The 18,649-nt window shown below is 40.8% G+C and overlaps 1 protein-coding gene across 5 annotated transcripts in view; it reads left to right on the top strand.

The window, feature by feature from the left end:
• Positions 1-18,649, top strand: part of LOC121513689 (NLR family CARD domain-containing protein 3-like) — a 49,626-nt gene that overhangs the window by 12,814 nt on the left and 18,163 nt on the right. For 4 of the 5 annotated variants that reach the window (XM_041793603.1, XM_041793602.1, XM_041793601.1 and 1 more), the window contains exon 5: positions 14,827-15,000. The exons of the other annotated variant lie outside the window; for it this stretch is intronic. In XM_041793603.1, the coding sequence (XP_041649537.1) occupies positions 14,827-15,000 (174 nt within the window). The remainder of the gene's footprint in view (positions 1-14,826; positions 15,001-18,649) is intronic. 5 annotated transcript variants of the gene reach the window in all.

Below are 18,649 nucleotides of genomic sequence, written 5' to 3'. Positions count from 1 at the left end.
TCAAACTCCACAATTGTCCCCAAAAACAGCGATCAGGGGCATAATCAGATGATCCTATGCTGTCAGAGCATAACACAGCAGTGTGGAGCTGATAAGTTATGAGTTTGGAGAGAAAAGTGCTAATTGATGCTGCAGGCTACAGCTGTTTTTACACAGAGATTCTGCAATAAAGGCAAAAAGGAATGCCTGTCTCTGTTCTGCAACGATCAATTCACACAAAGGTGTAACAGAGACGTGCACGCCCAAGCTTACACACACACCCTGACGTCCCATAATCAGATGGCAGCCACTGCCCATGCTGCTGCTGTCAATGAAACTCGAATCTCTGGATTTCTCGATTCAAAACTTTGTATTTTCTAAATGAAATACGGGGAAAATAAAATGAACATTCATTGTGATCGATTATATCCAATAGACTTTTTTCCTCCATGTTTCTGAGTTGGAGGTCCGACATAAAGCAGTGTCACAGCGCACTGTTTACATCGGAGGTCAGAAACTTTAGAGTACCTAGCTCACTTGAACACATCATGGAACTTTTCAGATGCTGCTGTGAGCAGAGATGTGTCTGCTCTCTTCTCTCCTGTACAGAGCAGTGTTTCCCCTAGGATGGAGTTGTAGCAGTGGAGGTGAAGCGCTTGCCCCCCCCCCCCCCCATGGGATTTTAAGATTTTCAAAGTAAAATCAACTGATTTGTTTGGGGGGGTTCAGTTTGAATAAAATTTCCATGTTGTGATCAGCAGGGTCACTGTATTTATCAAAATACATATTTCTTTTTACATTCATCAGTAATCAGAGACCTCTTTACCAAAGTCAAAGATTCAGGGCTTTTGAGAAAACATAAGGGGCATAGACCCCACAAGCCCCCCCATGGCTCCAACTCTGACTGATAAACTTATACACCACACAGGATTTACAAATCACATCAGCACAGTGTCAGAAACGTAGGGTTATAAACACATTAGAAAATAATTAATTACCGACATATTTGAAGAGCACCTGCAGCAGATTTTTAGGAGAATTATTCTGTTAGATCCACTAAAAGAGCCTAGTTAGAGGGCTGAGTTGTGATCAGGTCTGAATTTAATTTTTGTTTGCACTAAAATTGTTCGTAAACAAGGCACAGTATAATTCCATAAATGTGTACAGAAGCTTTCACACTCTTCATAGTGAAGAGTGGATACAATATTATAATTTCTTAAAATGAACGCAGCTTCTGTCATTCCGTGCATTACGTGTCAGGTCAGACTGTGGGAGGAATTGGACGCGCATGTTGCACGTACAGGTGGGAGGGAGAGATGACACACACTGCACAGGCGGGTGTTAATGGCCAGGAAATCAGCAGGAATGGTCAGGTAGGATGTTAGCTGTCCGATGCAGGACTGTCCGTTCAGTTCAGCGCTGTGTGAACGAGGAAAATGACAACTTTTTTTAACGTCTTGTGTGCGTGTGCCGAGGGCGCGTTCTCCCGCTTACTTCCGTGTAAATGCTTTTGCGCCGCGAGTGTCTGAAGCTGTCACCTCTCCCTCCTGCTTTCTTTTGTGAAGAGAAGACTCACCTTACTTGAATTCTGATTGGCTCTATGTTTTAGCTGACCAATCCAACCGACAAATGCAACATGTATTAGTCAATCAGTGGCTGATGAGGACATGAGGGACGAAATACAGAACAAGTGGCGTCCCATATTGACTTAATACAGGACGCTGCATTTAAATGCAGCAGTGGCGGTGCGCCGCTATAGGGGAAACACTGCAGAGTATGATCAGCTCTCTAACCTCGCAGTCTCTCCAGTTAATCCACATTATTCTTTGTTTTATCCCCCTGTTGTTTTCTCAGGAGAAATGCTGATCGATTAAACTGCGCTGGTTTTTAAATCTCCCCTTTATGGAGACAGCAGCGCACACTCACCGTTGCAGAATGCCATGACGTCCTTTCACACTTGTTGCAGAAAAGTCTGTTACGGCTCTGATAATACCTCTGGATCCAGATCAGAGGTGGGGCGACATCGACCCCCCCCCATTGCGGAACGGTCACTTTCATACGTTGTGGAACAACGGCATAACAGACACGGAAAAGAGAGGCAGTGTGAAAGTAGCTTATAAATAGCGTGGCTATTCACGTGTACCAACATGGAGTCTGCAGCGTCAGAGAGCGGTGTTTAAAGCCAGCGTATTAGACAGCATGAAGCAGAGCTGGTATGAGGATCAAACATCCACCGTGGACAGAACAACTGAGGAACCTGTACCTGAGGGTGGTCGTGAAAGGGAAACAGTATGCCCCGAGGAAAACACAGGAGATCCATGGGCAGGTAATGATGGGCTCCACAGGTATCATGGTGTTGTGAAAAAGACCTTTAATTATTCATTAATCAGTAATAAATCCATTCCCTCCTAATCAATCATTCACCTTTGCCCTTTCTGCGTGTTGATTAATCTGGAAGAAGAGCCTGGAGCTGGATCAGGTCTCAGTCGACGAAGATTTGTTACAAGAGTCGAGAAGGTGCAGTACAGAGTCTCTGGGTTCAATTACGCGTCCCTGACAAGCAGACAGATGCTGGGTCAGTTGACAAAGTCTGAACCCCGTCTACCTTTCCCTGAACCCTTTTATCTGCTAACATTGGTTCTCTAAGTATGAATGTGCATCTTCGGGTGTTGTCTGCTCCTCACTGGTTGTTCACTTCCTCGTACGTCAACATTCTTTCATCTCTGGGCAAATCAGTCACTCCGCCCTGAGTGACTCTCCATCTGTAAGACACAGAACATCCTGCCCCTACATATTTCAACCTGCTATCTGACTCCACCAAAACTGCTTCTCCTTTTTCACAAACTTCTTACGGTTAGCACTATCTGTCTCTACCCTGTCTTCCTGTTTCACAAACATCATTATGTAGTAAAAAAGCTTATGTGTGCTGCAAACATAAACCTTGTGAGTCATTTTCATTCCTTTGTACTGAGTGAGCTAGCGCCTCTCAGGAGTTTTAAACCTTCACAATGTGCTCAACACAACATAACCTGCAAAATAAGCACATTAGTATAAAATGTTATCAAGGCACTTTGTGTTAGCTTAGTTACAATATAACCTATCCCTTCAATGGCCGCCGCTATTTGGAAATAAACGGTGAGTGGAGAAAAAAACCCAAAACCCCTTTAGATTCCAGTGTTGCGCCTTAATCAGGTGTACAAAATCACAATCCATACTGGTCCAGCTAATAATGGCCTCTAATGGGGCACTGATCAGAGGAGGCGCCATGGAGAAAAGGAGCATTGAAAAGTTGAAGACTGGGACATCTGCCCAGCAAAAAGACGTGCAGGGGAGGTGACTTCACTAGTCTCACTGATGCCCCCTCTGGGCGCGTAAACTACAATCATGACAGCATCACTCTGCCAGAACACATATTTCAGTCAGGCATTCCCACAAGCATCCCAGATAGTTGTGGTCAGCCACATACTAGGTTTTTACCTAGGCCTGTTCACCAAGATCTCGTATTGATGATGGGAGAGTCAGACCGCTGCACAAAGTCTTCTCCAGCACATCCCAAAGGTTCTCAATGGGGTTCAGGTCTGGACTCTGTGGGGGCCAGTCCATAGTCTACTCTCATGGTAACAAAAAAGCATCTGAGTGCATTATTTAAACACTGATATACCATGAGACGCATCACTGCATACATTTTGGACCAGTGACAACAGTTCATAGATAACTGAAGGGCAGAAACAAGAGGAATGATCTAAAACGCTGTAAAAGCAGAGAGCCAGGAAGAGTTATCAGCTACAGTCAGAGTTTATGAGCTTCAACAACTTTTAATGTGGATCATTCTAACAAACTTTCACATTAACAAGCTCATCCCCTTATCTTTATGGGGATTTCTCCTCTCCTATTAGCATAGTTTTTAGCCCCTGGCCCAGGTAATAAGACAGTGAAGTAGTTAAAGGAATTACAGTGGCAGGGATTCAACAGAAGGTGGCGTTATTTGCAGATAACCTGTTAATTTATTTGATGGAGCCAGAAGATTCATTTAAAGGGGTTAATGGAGTTACTTTGGCAAACTTTCAGGTTATAAACTAAATAAACTTAAAACAAGAAGTAAGGAAATTTGTGTTTGGTACATTATTTCTTTGTAACAGTGCTACTTGGTAATAAATCTTATACCGTTGGAAAGCCTGTTTATTACCTTTTTAAATGATGCCACATTTGTAAGGATCATGCATTTGTGGGATGAGCAGCAGAGCTGAGTATGTGGGTTGCGCCCATGAAAAATGTGCCAAATCTTCTCTGCCAATTATAGCGAGAAACAAGGGGAAATCTCAGATAAATGTTAGATAAACCTCGTGGAAATTGATGGGCACCACCGATTGATTAACTACTAATCAGTCTGAAAAGGGTAATTTTACAATTGGCAACAGATGTTCTATTATCAATCAATAAAATTAATTAGGATTCAGTCTCATAACTAAAGGGTGAATTCTCCATACATTGACCGTTACCTCCCAAAATAAAACAGAGATGTGACTGCGTTTTAAAGATTTATTTAAAAACAACACAGGATCACAATATATCAATCACGTAGCTAATTGACTTAGGTTATGTTTACTAAAAGGGAATAGTGAATAGATCATTTTTAGTGATATTAATAAGGTTTGAGGAAGGATGAGTTTGATTATGAGCCGCTATAAGAAATGACGGGTTAAAGAATTTAGAGGGTGAATTTTGGAAAATTTAGCCCAATTGAATTAGTTGATGGGACCGAGTAAACACACACACAACCCGTTCAAGAAAGGGGTGGACCAAAGGTCGCCTACTTGGATGTAGAACAGGATCCTTGGACCGTCCAGATGAAAGGCAAGAGCCCGGAAGCTGCCACCAGAACCGGCAAGTTGGATCGCCGGACGACCAAAGCCGAAGCTGGGCGTTTCTGGGAGATGGTGGTGCTCAGGTGGGTCCCTTGGCAGGAGGTCAGACTCACAGGCGGGGTCCTCCTTCTCGGGTCCAGTTCGTCGGTCCTTCGGTACTTCGCCCAGTTAACTATAAAAACAGCGGCGCTTGGCCAATAGCGCCGCTCTTAATCTAGTTCACTGAAGAAAGTCTGGTGACGTCGGGAACTCTGACGGCGGGGCATGTTTGGGCGGAAAATTTAAAAGAAGCCGGTTGTAAGACAGACGTGTCTCAAGAAAGGGTGGCTGGAATTAACAGTTGAAAAAGATCTCACAGGCCAATCTCAGAAACAGTCCAAAAGGCCCTTAAGGCCGACGGAGGAATAGTTGACCGGCAACCAAAACAACGTCGGGGTAGATTAAAAAGAGAGAGAGAGAGAGACTTAACGTGAAGCCGCTTGGAGGCCAAGCTCCACACAGTAGACTGAGCGAACTAAAGAACAAAGGAGATAAGAACTGAACTGCAAAGTAGTGATGAGAGTCGAGAGAGTCAGCCAAAAGCCGAACAAGAGGAGAAAAATAGGAAAAAAGCACCGAAAGGAGCCGGACGCTCTTCTTTTAAAGGAGAAGGCGGGGTTGCGATCACTGGGCGCGTCTCGGACTCATCCGTCCTTTGATAAAGGTCTACTACATTATAAAATAAAGTAGCAAATATAAACCATGAAACAATATTGAGGTAAACACAAATTTCACATCCTGAATTGGCTATCCTTATCCCAGGTATACTTGGCTAATAACAATGGGAGAGTCACAGTGATAACTAACTACTGTTACAGGAATTAGGCAAAGATAACATCGCCGACACATATAATGAGGACATGGCAGCATCACATTACATTCTACAAAATAATCGATACACAAAAAGGTAAATAAACATTCATAGTATTAAACTTATTTAATCCTCTTTTAGTCTCGTCTTTGAAGCCTGTACTAACCAAAACGACCAAAAGGGGGCAATGTGGCTCCAGGAAAGATTTCAGAGTCTGGGAGCAGTGATGGGATTTTCCTTATATTTGGGACAATTGAAAAGAAAATCATATCCACAGGCAGCAATTTTCATCCCCAATACATATATGGCGATGTACTGGAGACCAAACATATGATTACAGTCCTTTTGGAGGATTGTGGTTCCTTAGTCAGTAGATGAGAGCTGACCAAAAGGGAGTTTATGACTTGCAGTGTCCTTCCGTTGATCCCACCAGGGGTGAAAGTTTTTAATGGCCTGAGGGCTTAGAGTGTTTGTATAGTCCTGGTGTGAGTTATCTTAACCAAAACACCTATCGGAATGGGCTAGGCACTAATGGAGTTTGTTAAGCCCTTTCTGTTCTGGTTTCTTTAAGTTGGGGTTTTGAGGTGTCACTTAGACTCCACAAAGACTGAAGAGGTGTCATAAAACTCTAGGAGGGGGAAGTTCTGTCTCTTCTCACTCAGAGAGGAGAAATTCCTTTCACAAAGTCTAGATTCTCACTACACAATGCCAAACAGCTGATTCTGCTGTTGCTATTGACTCTTGTTTTGAGCTTCTGGTACCCCCAGGTGCACCTGTGAGCACGGGTCCTGCTACAGTGGTCAGTAGATGTCTGCTTCAAGAATTGGCATGCCACGTTTGACTGATCTGGGTAGGGCCCGTCAGTTGGGCAACTTCAAGCTGGTGTTCCGCAAAACTAAGTTGTGGCATTGTTTGGAGTGAACCCTAGTACCATCTCCAAACTGAAGGTCAAGTTCCATATAACGGGGAATGTCAGAGACAGGCCGCAAAATGGGCATCCCAAGAAGACAACAACCCAAGAATACTGTTTATTCACCCTGTCAGCAGGAACTCTATCCTCCAAGATGACAACATCACCCCCACAGAGCGGGGTTTATCAGAGACTACCTCCAGAATTTGGGAGTGGAGAGGATGGAATGGCCTGCTAGCAGTCCTGACCTCAACCCCATTGAACACTTGTGGGATCAGCTTGGGCGTGCTGTTGGTGCCAGAGTGACCAACACAACCACGTTGGCTGACTTGCGACAAATGCTGGTTGAAGAATGGGATGCCATCCCACAGCAGTGTGTGACCAGGCTGGTGACCAGCATGAGGAGGAGGAGCCAGGCTGCTGTGGCTGTGTATGGTTCTTCCACAAGCTACTGAGACTCCTGTTTGTTAAACGAATAAATGTTTAAACGAGAGTCAATGGCAGAATCAGCTGTTTGGCATTGGCAGAGAAGATTTGGCACATTTTTCATGGGCGCAACCCACATACTCAGCTCTGCCGCTCATCCCACAAATGCATGATCCTTACAAATGTGGCACCATTGAAAAGGGTAATAAACAGGCTCTCCAACAGTATAAAATGTATTGCCAAGAAGCATTGTTACAACAAAGAAATAATGTACCAAACACAAATTTCCTTACTTATGTGACCTTAAACTTTACTGCTTCGAAGAATCTGCAAGATAAGTCTTATCCCCTTCCTTTGGCTGAATTCAAGGATAAGTGCCATCAAAATGAAAATACTTCCTGGCCTATTATATATCTTTCTTACTCGATCATAAACGATCATCAGTTCAGGGAATGGGATAAATTGATCTCTGGGTTTATCTGGCAGGGAAGGAAACCATGAACTGGATAAAGTATTTAACAGTTAGATAAAGACAGCGGAGGCGTGTCGCTCCCTGGTCTTAGAGTTTATTATAGTGCCTCCCAGTTAACCCCTCTACTTTACTGGTGCAGTCAGGAATACAAGGCTAAATGATAGCAGTGTCAATTTGGTAGCTGTTTTTAATTTTAGTCTTAGTTTTAGTCTGAGATAAATTTTAGTTTTAGTCACATTTTAGTAATTTCTATTCTTTTAAGTTTTAGTCTAGTTTTAGTCCATAAAGAGTCCTCACATTTTAGTCTTTACTTTTAGTCCAAGCATTTATTCTCCTGCCTAAATCTGGTACCAAATCATGGTAGTGTGCACCCTGCCAAACCTGGGGTCCCTGCTTTCTACAGCTAAAAGGCTGAATATCTACAGCTGCACTGCATTGTGACAGATTTAACCACAGTGGAGAAATATCATGGATTTTGAAAGTCAGATGAAAACTAAATTACATTTTAGTCTAGTTTTAGTCATGTTGACTAAAACTTAACTAAAGCTACCCATACATCGGAAGACTTTGAAAAGATGTTGAAAAGACTCTTGGAAAACGATCACCTCACACCTGCTCACATCTAAAGACAAGGGTTTAGAGTTTTTAGTCACAGCCTAGTCTCAGACTGGGATTTTACAAAGACTGTGAATCTTGCAGGGTCACTATTTAGAAGACTACTACTAGATTCTTTTGGCAATTTTTTCCCACCATGCAATTTTTTCCCATCATGCTGCTCTTTGTTGGACGGTCCATATATGTCGGGACCAGGGCTTGACATTAACTTAGTTGCTCACCAGCCACAGTGGCTAGTGGTTTTGCAAACTTACTAGCCACTCGTTTTTTTCCACTCGCCACAATTTAGATGTTGGAAACTATGAGCTATATGTCAAATTTGGTAGGGTATGATACAGTATGACTCGTGCTCTACTTCTCCTGTCCTCTGCTCTTTTCTCCTTTAAACTTTATGGTGGAAAGGTCTTCATATGTGTGTCTTAAATTAATTAAAATATCTGTTTAAATAATAGATGACTTACATTTGGTGCATGAAGCTCACATTTGAAGAACATTAAACAACTGTACTGTTTGTTGTTTAATAATAGAAGCAAAAAAAATCAGTTTAGTTTAATTCCCTTTGACTCCAAAGTGAACCGTTACAGACTTTTATCCTTCTGCCTCTGTTTCTGACTGCCTCAGTGAACTGAAGTTTCAAAGTTTCTCTTATCTTTTATATGCGTTAATGATTTATATAAGGCAAGTCATTATAATAAAAGTATCAAAGGTATTAATGACATTTGATTATGCGCGCATTTGTGGAGATTTTATCATTTAGAACGCTCTCAACAAAGAATATAGATGGAGTATTACTCAAATAATATTCAGACACACTGCACACCTTGGCTCGCATGAGTGAGAGAGACACACACCTGGAAAGTTCAGGGGCCTGCTGCACAAAACGAGGATAAGGGATTAAGCCAGGATATCTTGGTTATCCTGGCTCAACTTATCCGTGATCCGGTTGCACAAAAGCAGGATAGTGGAAAGCGGGATATGTTATGGCATAAGTTACCATGGAGATTTATTCTGTGGAGCTAGCCTGCTCCAGACCAGGCTAAGTTCCAGGATCTATTTAATCTCATCCCTTACCTCAGTCAGCAGTCACCACAAATGGAAACCAATAGTTATTCCACTGCCCACTACACAATGTTGTCACATTCAACTAGACCCACCGTCATTATCTAAACACTTGTGATTTTAAATTTCAGTCATTTTAGATGAATGATTATTTTAGATGATTTTGCAATCATGAGATAATTTACAGTTTCCCATAGACTATATATGACATATAGATATAGATACACATCAAAGAGTAACATGAAGTTCCTTTCTTGAATAAGGATAAATCAAATCAAGAAAACCATCAGCTCCTTTCAAAGCTGAAGTCACACAGTGACTCTGCAAGATAGAAAGCACAGAATCACAGCACATTATAGAACATAAGAATAAATACACATTCAAAGGTCTGTACATCCCACATGTCTGCACACTGAAATAAATGGATACATACACTTAAAAAATTACTGCTCTTAATAAAATCAATGAAAAAATATTACAAAAATATCCCAAAAATATTACACAAATTGTCAAAAATGAGAAAATCTAACTCATAGTTTCAATTATGTCTACATAAATTGAGTTATTAGAATTAACAAATTAAATTGAGTAAATGTACTCAACGTTTTTGGGTGGTAGAAATCAATTTTTTGGAGTAATGATTTCTTGTAGGTTTCTGTTGGGTAGTTTTTATAAAACTGTGTTCTACATCAACTACAATCATCCCTTTTTTCTATCACATGCTTTAATCTTGAATATTACTGCCTCCTCATATAGTCTGACTTGTGTGACTTCAAACTTCAATGAGTGAAAAGTGCACTTTGATTGATGATGTTCTCTTTCATCACCTTCAGTTTATCATTCACCACATAGCCTACCTGCCCCCTACAGGCACAACGAGTTAGTGTCCTCACTCGTGGTGCAAATGTGTCTAATGCCCAAAGGCATTCTGGGACAAAAAATAATTACAATGGCTGTTTACCTAAAACTTAAAATGTGTTCAACAACTCAGAAATATAGAGCTAAAATAGCTATTTTGGATTTTTAGTTTAAAACAATCGATTTTTTTATAACAACCTCCAGCAGGTCGGCCTTACAGCGTGCTCAGTTGTTGCTTCTGTAACGGCTGCTTTCTCTCGTTGTTTTATAACTGTGGCGGTGCTGCCTTCTTTTTATTTGGTCCTTTACCTCCTCGTAAGCCTCCATGAGGAATTCTGCCTCCGACGGGGAAAAGTACGCCGCTCTCGTTGTCTTGGTGAATCGGTGAATCTGTGATCGATGGCAGGGAGGAAGCCGCATGTGCGCACTAATCCAGGATTGGTTTCACCTGGCTTGATGAATCCGTGTCTGCTCATCCTGGCTTGGTCTTTGTGCGACCAATTAAGCCTGGACACTCTTGTTTGGGATTCGTTGAACCCAGCTCAGTCATTTATCCTGGATGTCTGAATCCTGCTTTTGTGCAACGGGCCCCAGGTCTGAGTTTATCCTCCAACTTTCTGGAACTTTTTCCCTAAACAGATAGAAGCCTTCAGTCTAAATTACCAACACGTCAGTGCAAGTGTGTGTCCGTATATGTGTGTGTGTGTCATGTTTATGTGTGTCATACAGCATGAAAGCCCTTGGCACTGCGTAAAAACACATGAATGGATGACGAGACTAGCCACTTTTCAGTTGTTTTGGGGGAAATTTGAGGCTTGTATATGCTAAAAACGCCTCTATGTAACAAGCCTAAATCATAAGGGCTAACTGACAAGCACTTTCAGAGTGAAGCATTATGACACTGATTAATTCAACCCGCCATCGTGGCTAGTAAGAGTCACGCTGCTATCCACCATGGCCGAAATCCATCCACATGTGTTTCCCATGTTTTGTGGTTTTTGCTACACCTGTGACACATGCCAGGGCAGCCTGTTGTGGAGAGACAGCAACACGGTATTGACATCTGTGTTTGATTTTTTTTTTCTGAGGTCACGTGTTCACGCAAGCTCATAGGCAGGTCGGCAGGTGTGTGTCTCCAGTGATCTGACAGTCTGGCTGAGTCATCTAGTGTGTGCGTTCAGAGGATTAAAGATGAAAAATCTTTGGAAATTGTCCTTAAGTCTGTGGTCTCTCACAGTTTTAAAATCGTTTCAGATTAAAAAATTGTTTTGTGTGTGGCTGCCGTTAGTCTAGTTTTTGTCATGGACTAAAAGGCTGTCGACCAATAGTTTTAGTCAATGAAATCAACACTGAATGAAAGAACTAGTATTTAGACAGGCTGATAATTTTCCTCTCCAGGCAGCAATCAGTGACAAAGGACTTAGACAAGATGAAGGAAATCAGAAACCCTTGGGTAGATCTTACTCTTAAAGCATGGCAGAAGGAGGTACATGCATGTGGAATTTATAACATGTTCAGACTTTATAGATGGTGTGTCTATGATACTGATTTTCTTCCTAAGAGAGGAGACAAGAGGTTCGAAGAATGGACAAACAAAGAGTTAACAGCATATCTTTCATTTACACATAAAGGGATATTGCAGAGTTTTCAAAATCTTAAAGGGGACATATTTAACCCTTTTAAGACAAGTTTTTATTGGTCTCAGAGGGTCCCAAAACATGCCTGTGAAGTTTATTGCTGAAGAAACACTCCAGGATTGGATTTCTGCATGTCTAAAACCCCTCTGTTTCAGCCCTGCTCAGTTTCATTCTCACTTGTTTCTGTGTCTGTGGTTTTAAATGGTAATTAGCTGCCTGACTCCGCCCCTGACCACACCCCTCTCAAGAAATGGATGCAGCACTTGTGATATTACAGACTTTCAAAAGTTTAGACTGGGATTAAAACCATCAATCTCCCAGACCATAGTCAGCAGGGTAACCCACTGATCTATCCAGCATCTCAGCTGGTAGCTGAGAGGATCAGGAGAAGAGGGAGGAACTCTCCTCCAAGTGGGGAAGGGGGAGAGGGGATGGATTTTTCTGGTACTTGAGGAGATTGTGGACAGGCAAGGGACACATATTTGTGTTAGAAAAGCCTGAAAAAGTGATTTTTGCATAATATGTCCCCTTTAAGGACAGGCACGGCCTGGAGCAGAGGGATTTTTTCCGACTGCATCATTATTTCCAGCAGAATTACAAGCTATAAGATTTTTCAACAGCAGAAAATGAGATTTACAAAATCTTAAACCATGCTTTCTCCTCAAAGCTGAATAAATGTATTTCTGAATTATAAACAGCTCTCCTTAAAGCAAAAGATGCTAACAGCTTACACGTTAAAGAGAAGAGGGAGAAAGAAGCAGGAATGAAACTCTCAGTAGAGTCCTGGGAAGAAATGTGTTGTTTTCAGTGATCATCAACAAACTCAGGAGATTGGAGGAAACACTGCTGGAAAAATATGGAGGAGTGAAACAAAACTACTGCAGCAAGTAAAAATGTATTACAAGAAAATGGTTAAATATAGCTCTGCCCACATTAGAAGACTGGTATGAAATAATTTTGGTAATATACAAAATGGAGCATGGACTTATTCCTTGAGGATCCAAAACCAAAATTTCTACCAAATCTGGAATAAGTGGATTGGATTTCTTGCACCAATATGTTCAGATTTTGTGACTCTAACAGACCGTTCATACTCCCTCTACCCCCTCCAATGACTAACATCACTGTTAGAAGCTCCCAGAGTTCCTGTGTAAATAGTTCAGATGTTAACTTTCTGTGATTAGAGCAAGCAAGAAAGGCTCCGATTTAAAATGTTCAGCAGAAATGGAAGCATGCAGATCCAATGTTTATTTATTTATTTATATCTTTTAATTTTTGTTTTCTGTTTATAAATTTGTCATTTAGTTTTCTTTTATTTGACAGATTTACCAAAAAGTCAAACAGATTGAGTTATGGACAAATTTGTAAGTATAGGACTGAGTGAATCTGCCCTGGCCAAGTGGTTTAATATTGTAGCTTCTGGTGCATAGATGAGTAAAAACTGGAAAAGTTATAGCAGTGGAAATGTTCAGGATAATGTACATTTTGTAATATTGCCTTTCAAATAAAAAATAAAAAATGAAATTACAACAGACAAAAAAAAGTCTGTGATGACCTGCCTGTACTCCAGCTCGTTCCCCTCAGACACACACCCCACGATGGCTGTGTGGTCAGAGAACTTCTGCAGGAGGCAGCTCCACCGGTTGGTGGTTCCTTTTATGCAGAGATAAACACAAGTCATTTTTTTACGATTCTAGTCTTTGGTCACAAGTCCGAGACAAGTCTCCAGTCTCCCATGGTTGTACTGAGTGTTCTATGATCTAATAACCCCCATTCTGCTTAAACTTCTGCTTATGGTGTAGGTGTCTGTATGTGTAGATAAAGCTTAGAAATGCATTCAGTTATCAGTTAAGATAACAGATGACTGAGATTTGCTGTGTTAAGTTTAAACTAGATTTAAACATTTGTTTTTGACTCTCTCTTTGTAGTTTAATATCACTGGAGTTAATCAGATCATTAGGAGTGTGACGAGACACTTATCCCACGAGACGAGACAAGATTTTACACTTTTTTTTAATTTTGGAAAAAAAATACATCTGTTAACTGACTTTATATCCTTTATACAGCTGTACAGCTGCCTTTATACAGCCCCCCCCTTTGAGGGTTTTTTTTTTGTTTGTTTGTTTTTTTTGTTTTGTTTTGTTTTGTTTTGTTGTTTGTTTTTGTTGGGTGTGGGATTTATGTTGTCTTATTGTTTGTGATATACACATCTAACTGTCTGGAAAAATAATTTAAAAAAATTTAATGGAAAAAAACTATGGAAAACTGCACTTTCCCGTATTCATAGCTGTTTAATAAATAGCAGAAAGAGGTTAACACAGTTGAAAGTAATTCACCGTTTTATTATTCTAAAGATAGGCTTCGTAAGTTTTACCCCTCTGTGTCTCTTAAATGTGATAAATGTAAAGTCAGTGATGGTACAATGTTGCACTTATTTTGGGACTGTCCGTTTATTTACCAGTTGTGGTCTAGAATTTGTGTCTTTTTCTCGGGGGTTTATAATAGGAAACTCTCTCCTGACAGGGACTTTGCTCTTTTTGGAGCCTCAGAGGACTCATTAGTGCTCCCCGCACACATTCAAGCAGCGCTGCTAATGGGCATGGTGTTAGCTAAAGAAATGATTGTGAAAAATTGGAAGACACCAACTCCACCATGCTTCAGAAACTGGATGCATGAACTGGTTTCAGTTATTCACATAGAAAAACTGTGAAATAATAATCTTCAGTGGCAACTAAAAGTGGAGGAAACATGGGGTCCCCTTCTGCAACACTTGGAATCATCTTAGATGCATTTGCATTGATTGTGTTACAGTCTTCTTCTATTGTTTGCTAATGTAAATCTCCATCATGAAATGTTTATGTTTAACAGGATCAGCATGGAAGGCATAATAGATTCCTTTTTGTGTCCTTTGTCAAGAGTTATGAGAAATGTTTCTTTTGTATCTGTACCCCTCCTCATCAGTCAGAAGTGTTACTGGAGCTTTTTTTCTACTGGTGTGTTTTTGTTTTTCTCCTGCATCATGTTGTGTTCAGGTGTTTGGAGTTTTCAGCGTCTAAACTCTAAACCTTCATCAGCTCTGATCAGATCATTGACATTTAATAATTTAAAACAATAATGGTATTTAAAACACTTGTTCATTTAATCTTTTTATTCAGGTTGTCAGACTGTGGTTTGTCAGAGATCAGCTGTTCTTCTCTGGCCTCAGCTTTAAAGACTAACCCCTCACATCTGAGAGTGTTGAACCTGAGTGACAACAAGCTGCAGGATTCAGGAGTGGAGCTTCTTTCTGCTGGACTGAAGAGTCCAAACTGTCGACTGGAGACTCTGAGGTAAGACAGCATGTTTAATTTCTCTGCTCAGATGAATATGAGGTGAAACTAAAGCGTAAACATCAGACTGATATTAAACTGATCCTCACTGAGGATTTCAATGATAGGGTCCATTTTCTTCTTCTGTGGTTTTGTCTGTTGATTGGTTGAACAGTTTTTAGTGACACATTTCAAACCTCAGAATAAAAACAAAATCAACACAGTCTATTTCCCTCTAACCACTCAGAGAGCTGATGATCTTTTTCTCTGTCATGTTGTCTTTTTCAGATCAATCATGAATTGTTCAACAATAGACTTTATCCATAGAATAATGATGTATTCATGTAGAGATGAATTTTTCTGAGACTTCATGAAGCTGTTTGATGATTAAAATGATGGAAAGTTTTAATTTGAGATGCTTTGTTTAAATCTCTTCTCTCCTCCTATAATAAATATTACAGATGTGTTCTTTGTTCATGTTTCTCCTCAGTTCATCCTGACATTTCTGGCCTTAGAGGAAACTTTGAGATCTACAGTTAAATCTAAAATCAGTCTGAGAGTTTTCATTTCTGTCTAAACATCATGAGTTTGCCTGTTTGAAGAATTCATAATAAAGTATCATGTTGGTGTGATTTACTGGAGCTTTTTTTCTAGTGGTGTGTTTTTGTTTTTTCACCTGCATCATGTTGTAGGTATTGTAAGTAGGTTACAGGTGTAAACTCAGCACTTTAAAATCATAAACATTGTTTTAATAAGCACAGAAAGTTCTCCTGAATTAAACATGTGCATTCCATGAGTACAAACGTCTTAAAATCAATGAAAATAGTGTCTGTAAAGTAGGAAAAATCTGAGGGAGAACGCCCCTGGACCCCCCTAGTCTTGGGCTAAGCCCCTAATGTTGGAAACACCAAGCTCCGCCCCTGATGCAGGGGAAGAATCGTTGCCTTTGTGGGAGAAGATATGGGATAAAATCTTGGAATCAGTCAACAAACGATTGGACCTTCTAGATCCTAAATGTGAAGATCTTATGAGCACTCAGCTGGCACTAACTGAGAGAATTGTTGCCATAGAGGAGCAAGGCACTGACCACGAGCGACGCATTCAGACATTGGAGCTGTGCATTTCTGAGATGAACAAAAGTAACGAAAAACTCTTAACAAAAATCAACGACTTGGAGGGACGATCTAGACGGAATAATGTTAAGATTGTGGGAATACCGGAGGATAAGGAAAAAGGCAGGCCTACAGAGTTCATCACAGAGCTGATACCGAAGTTACTGGAGGTGAACAACTTTACGAAGACTGTGACCGTGGATGGAGCGCACCGCATACCTGTGCCAAAACCTACGGATGTTAAAAAGCCAAGGAGCATCATTGCCAGAATTGACTTCTATCAGGAGAAAGAGCTGATCCTTCGGCTGATCCAGCAACAACAGATGATCTCCAACGGCCAACGGGTGTACATTTACCCTGATTATACAGCGGAGGTGATGGCACAACAGAGGGGATTTGGGCAGGTAACCCAAGCGCTCAGGGAGAGGGAGGTAAAATGCACCTTACGCTTCCCAGCAAAGCTTCATGTCCACTATAATGATCAGGTAAAAGTCTTTACTAGACCAGGAGACGCTCTGTGGTTTCTAGAACATGACATGAAAAAAGAACTTGTTGAAGCAGGCCTTTGAACTGAGAACTTTGAGAACAGCAAGTTATCTACATCAGCTTACCGTCTACCTCCTTCATTAGAAACGGAGGATTAAGTGTTATGACTTAGGAAAAAAATAAGGACAAAAGGGGGAAAAACAAAATTTAAAAAGGGAATTATAACAGAAAAAACACGAGGGGGAAAGAAAAGAAAAACACAGAACAAAACAAAAAAACAACAGAACAAGCACAAAAAGACAACAACAACACAACACAGCCCTTCCCCATCTCATTAGTGTGTTGATATCAGTTCATCCCTCTGCCAGTAGCATTTAGTTTTTAGGTGGACTTAGTCTGACTGTAAGGGGTGTCTTCAGTTCAGATGCAGAGGTCCTTTTGACAGCAGATCCAGAGTCTCACTAGGGAGATAGTCCAAGAGGGGTTTCCACATAATCAAAAACAGCTGTTCGTCACCCCTAAGAGAGGCACCTATCCTCTCATGAGGAAGTACAGAAAAGATCTCTCTGTACCACATTGTAACAGTAGGAGGTCTATCTTTAATCCATTTCAACAAAATGCATTTTCTTGCCAAAAGCAGTAGTTTATCCAGTAGTTTGAATTTAAGAGAGGGAAGTGACAGATCTTTAGAGGGAAGACCAAGCAAGAAGAGCCCAGGGTTTTTTTAATTTTAGTTTTGAAAATGCCATTAAGTTCTTTAGTTACGCAGTTCCAAAACTGTGAAATGTGTTTACAGTGCCAGAAAAGATGGATATATTCCCCCATTTCTCTTTCACATTTCAAACACAAAGGAGATAAACTTGGGTCCATCCTGTTCTGGATATAAGGTGTTATATGTAACTGATGGTGGATTTTGTATGGAATTTCTCTCAATCTGTTACAGGAGAAAACAGTTTTGATACAGTCAACAGCTTCTTGCCAGTCGTCCTCTATGTATTCACTGTCAAAACCCCTTTCCCATTTGCGGTGAATATTATATAAGCTAGCAGGGCATAAAGAATGTAAAAGACAGTAGAAGGAGGAGATAAAATGAGAGGAGTTCTCACAGTTCATTAGAAAGGACTCTATAGGACTTAGTGTAGGGGTATCGAGACTTGGGAGACTCTGTTCATTAACAAAGTGGCGCATCTGTAGGAACCCGAAGAAATGTTTTTTAGATAAGCCATATTGAAACTGTAGCTGACAAAAAGACATGAGGCTACCATCTTTGAATAGATCTCCATCACTCTAATGCCTTTGGGTTTCCATAGGTAAAAAACTGAATTGCTAGCAGCTGGGATAAAGTCAGCATTCTCACAAATCGGTGTTAGCATAGACACTAGATCTTTTCTCCCAGAGAATCGAGTATTATCCCTCCAAACTTTAAGAGAGTTGTAAACCATGGGGTTTGCTTTGACCTGCTTGATAGCTCTTTTATTTTTACAGTTTAATAGGCTCCATAAGGAGAAAGGTGAGCAGGCCCAGGAGTCTATGCAAGCATTTTGAATCAAGATATGATCGAAGCCAACCCCAGATTATTCGCGTATGACAAGCCCAGTTATAGAAAAGTATATTTGGGAGACCCAGACCACCTTTATCAGTGGGCATTTGAATTATGTTTATTCTTTCTCTAGGCTTTTTACTATTCCAAATGAATTTACTGAAAAGCCTTTCAATACTCAAGGCCTCTTTCTTTGATACCCAGAGGGGCAGCATTTGTAGTGGGTATAGAAGCCTGGGGAGTATATTCATTTTAATCAGGCTAATGCGGCCCAGAAGGGACAGTGGGAGACCTGAGCAGCGATTTAAATCTCTCTTAACTGCGCGTATGATTGGTGACATGTTAAGTTTCCAAAGTTCAGTCAGATTAGAGGACATTTTAATTCCTAAATATATGAAGCCTGAGCTTGACCATTTCAAGGGGAAGTTCCCTGGGAGGTCAGTAACGTCAAGTCATTGCCTCAGATTTGTCAAAGTTTACCTTGTAACCAGATAATGCACTAAATTCTCTTAACAATGATAAGACAGCTGGA

This window comes from Cheilinus undulatus, linkage group 8 (assembly GCF_018320785.1).
Source record: "Cheilinus undulatus linkage group 8, ASM1832078v1, whole genome shotgun sequence".
Classification (NCBI taxonomy): Eukaryota; Metazoa; Chordata; class Actinopteri; order Labriformes; family Labridae; genus Cheilinus; species Cheilinus undulatus.
Note: the sequence above shows the minus strand (reverse complement) of the source record. Positions and strands in the feature narration are given on the sequence as shown.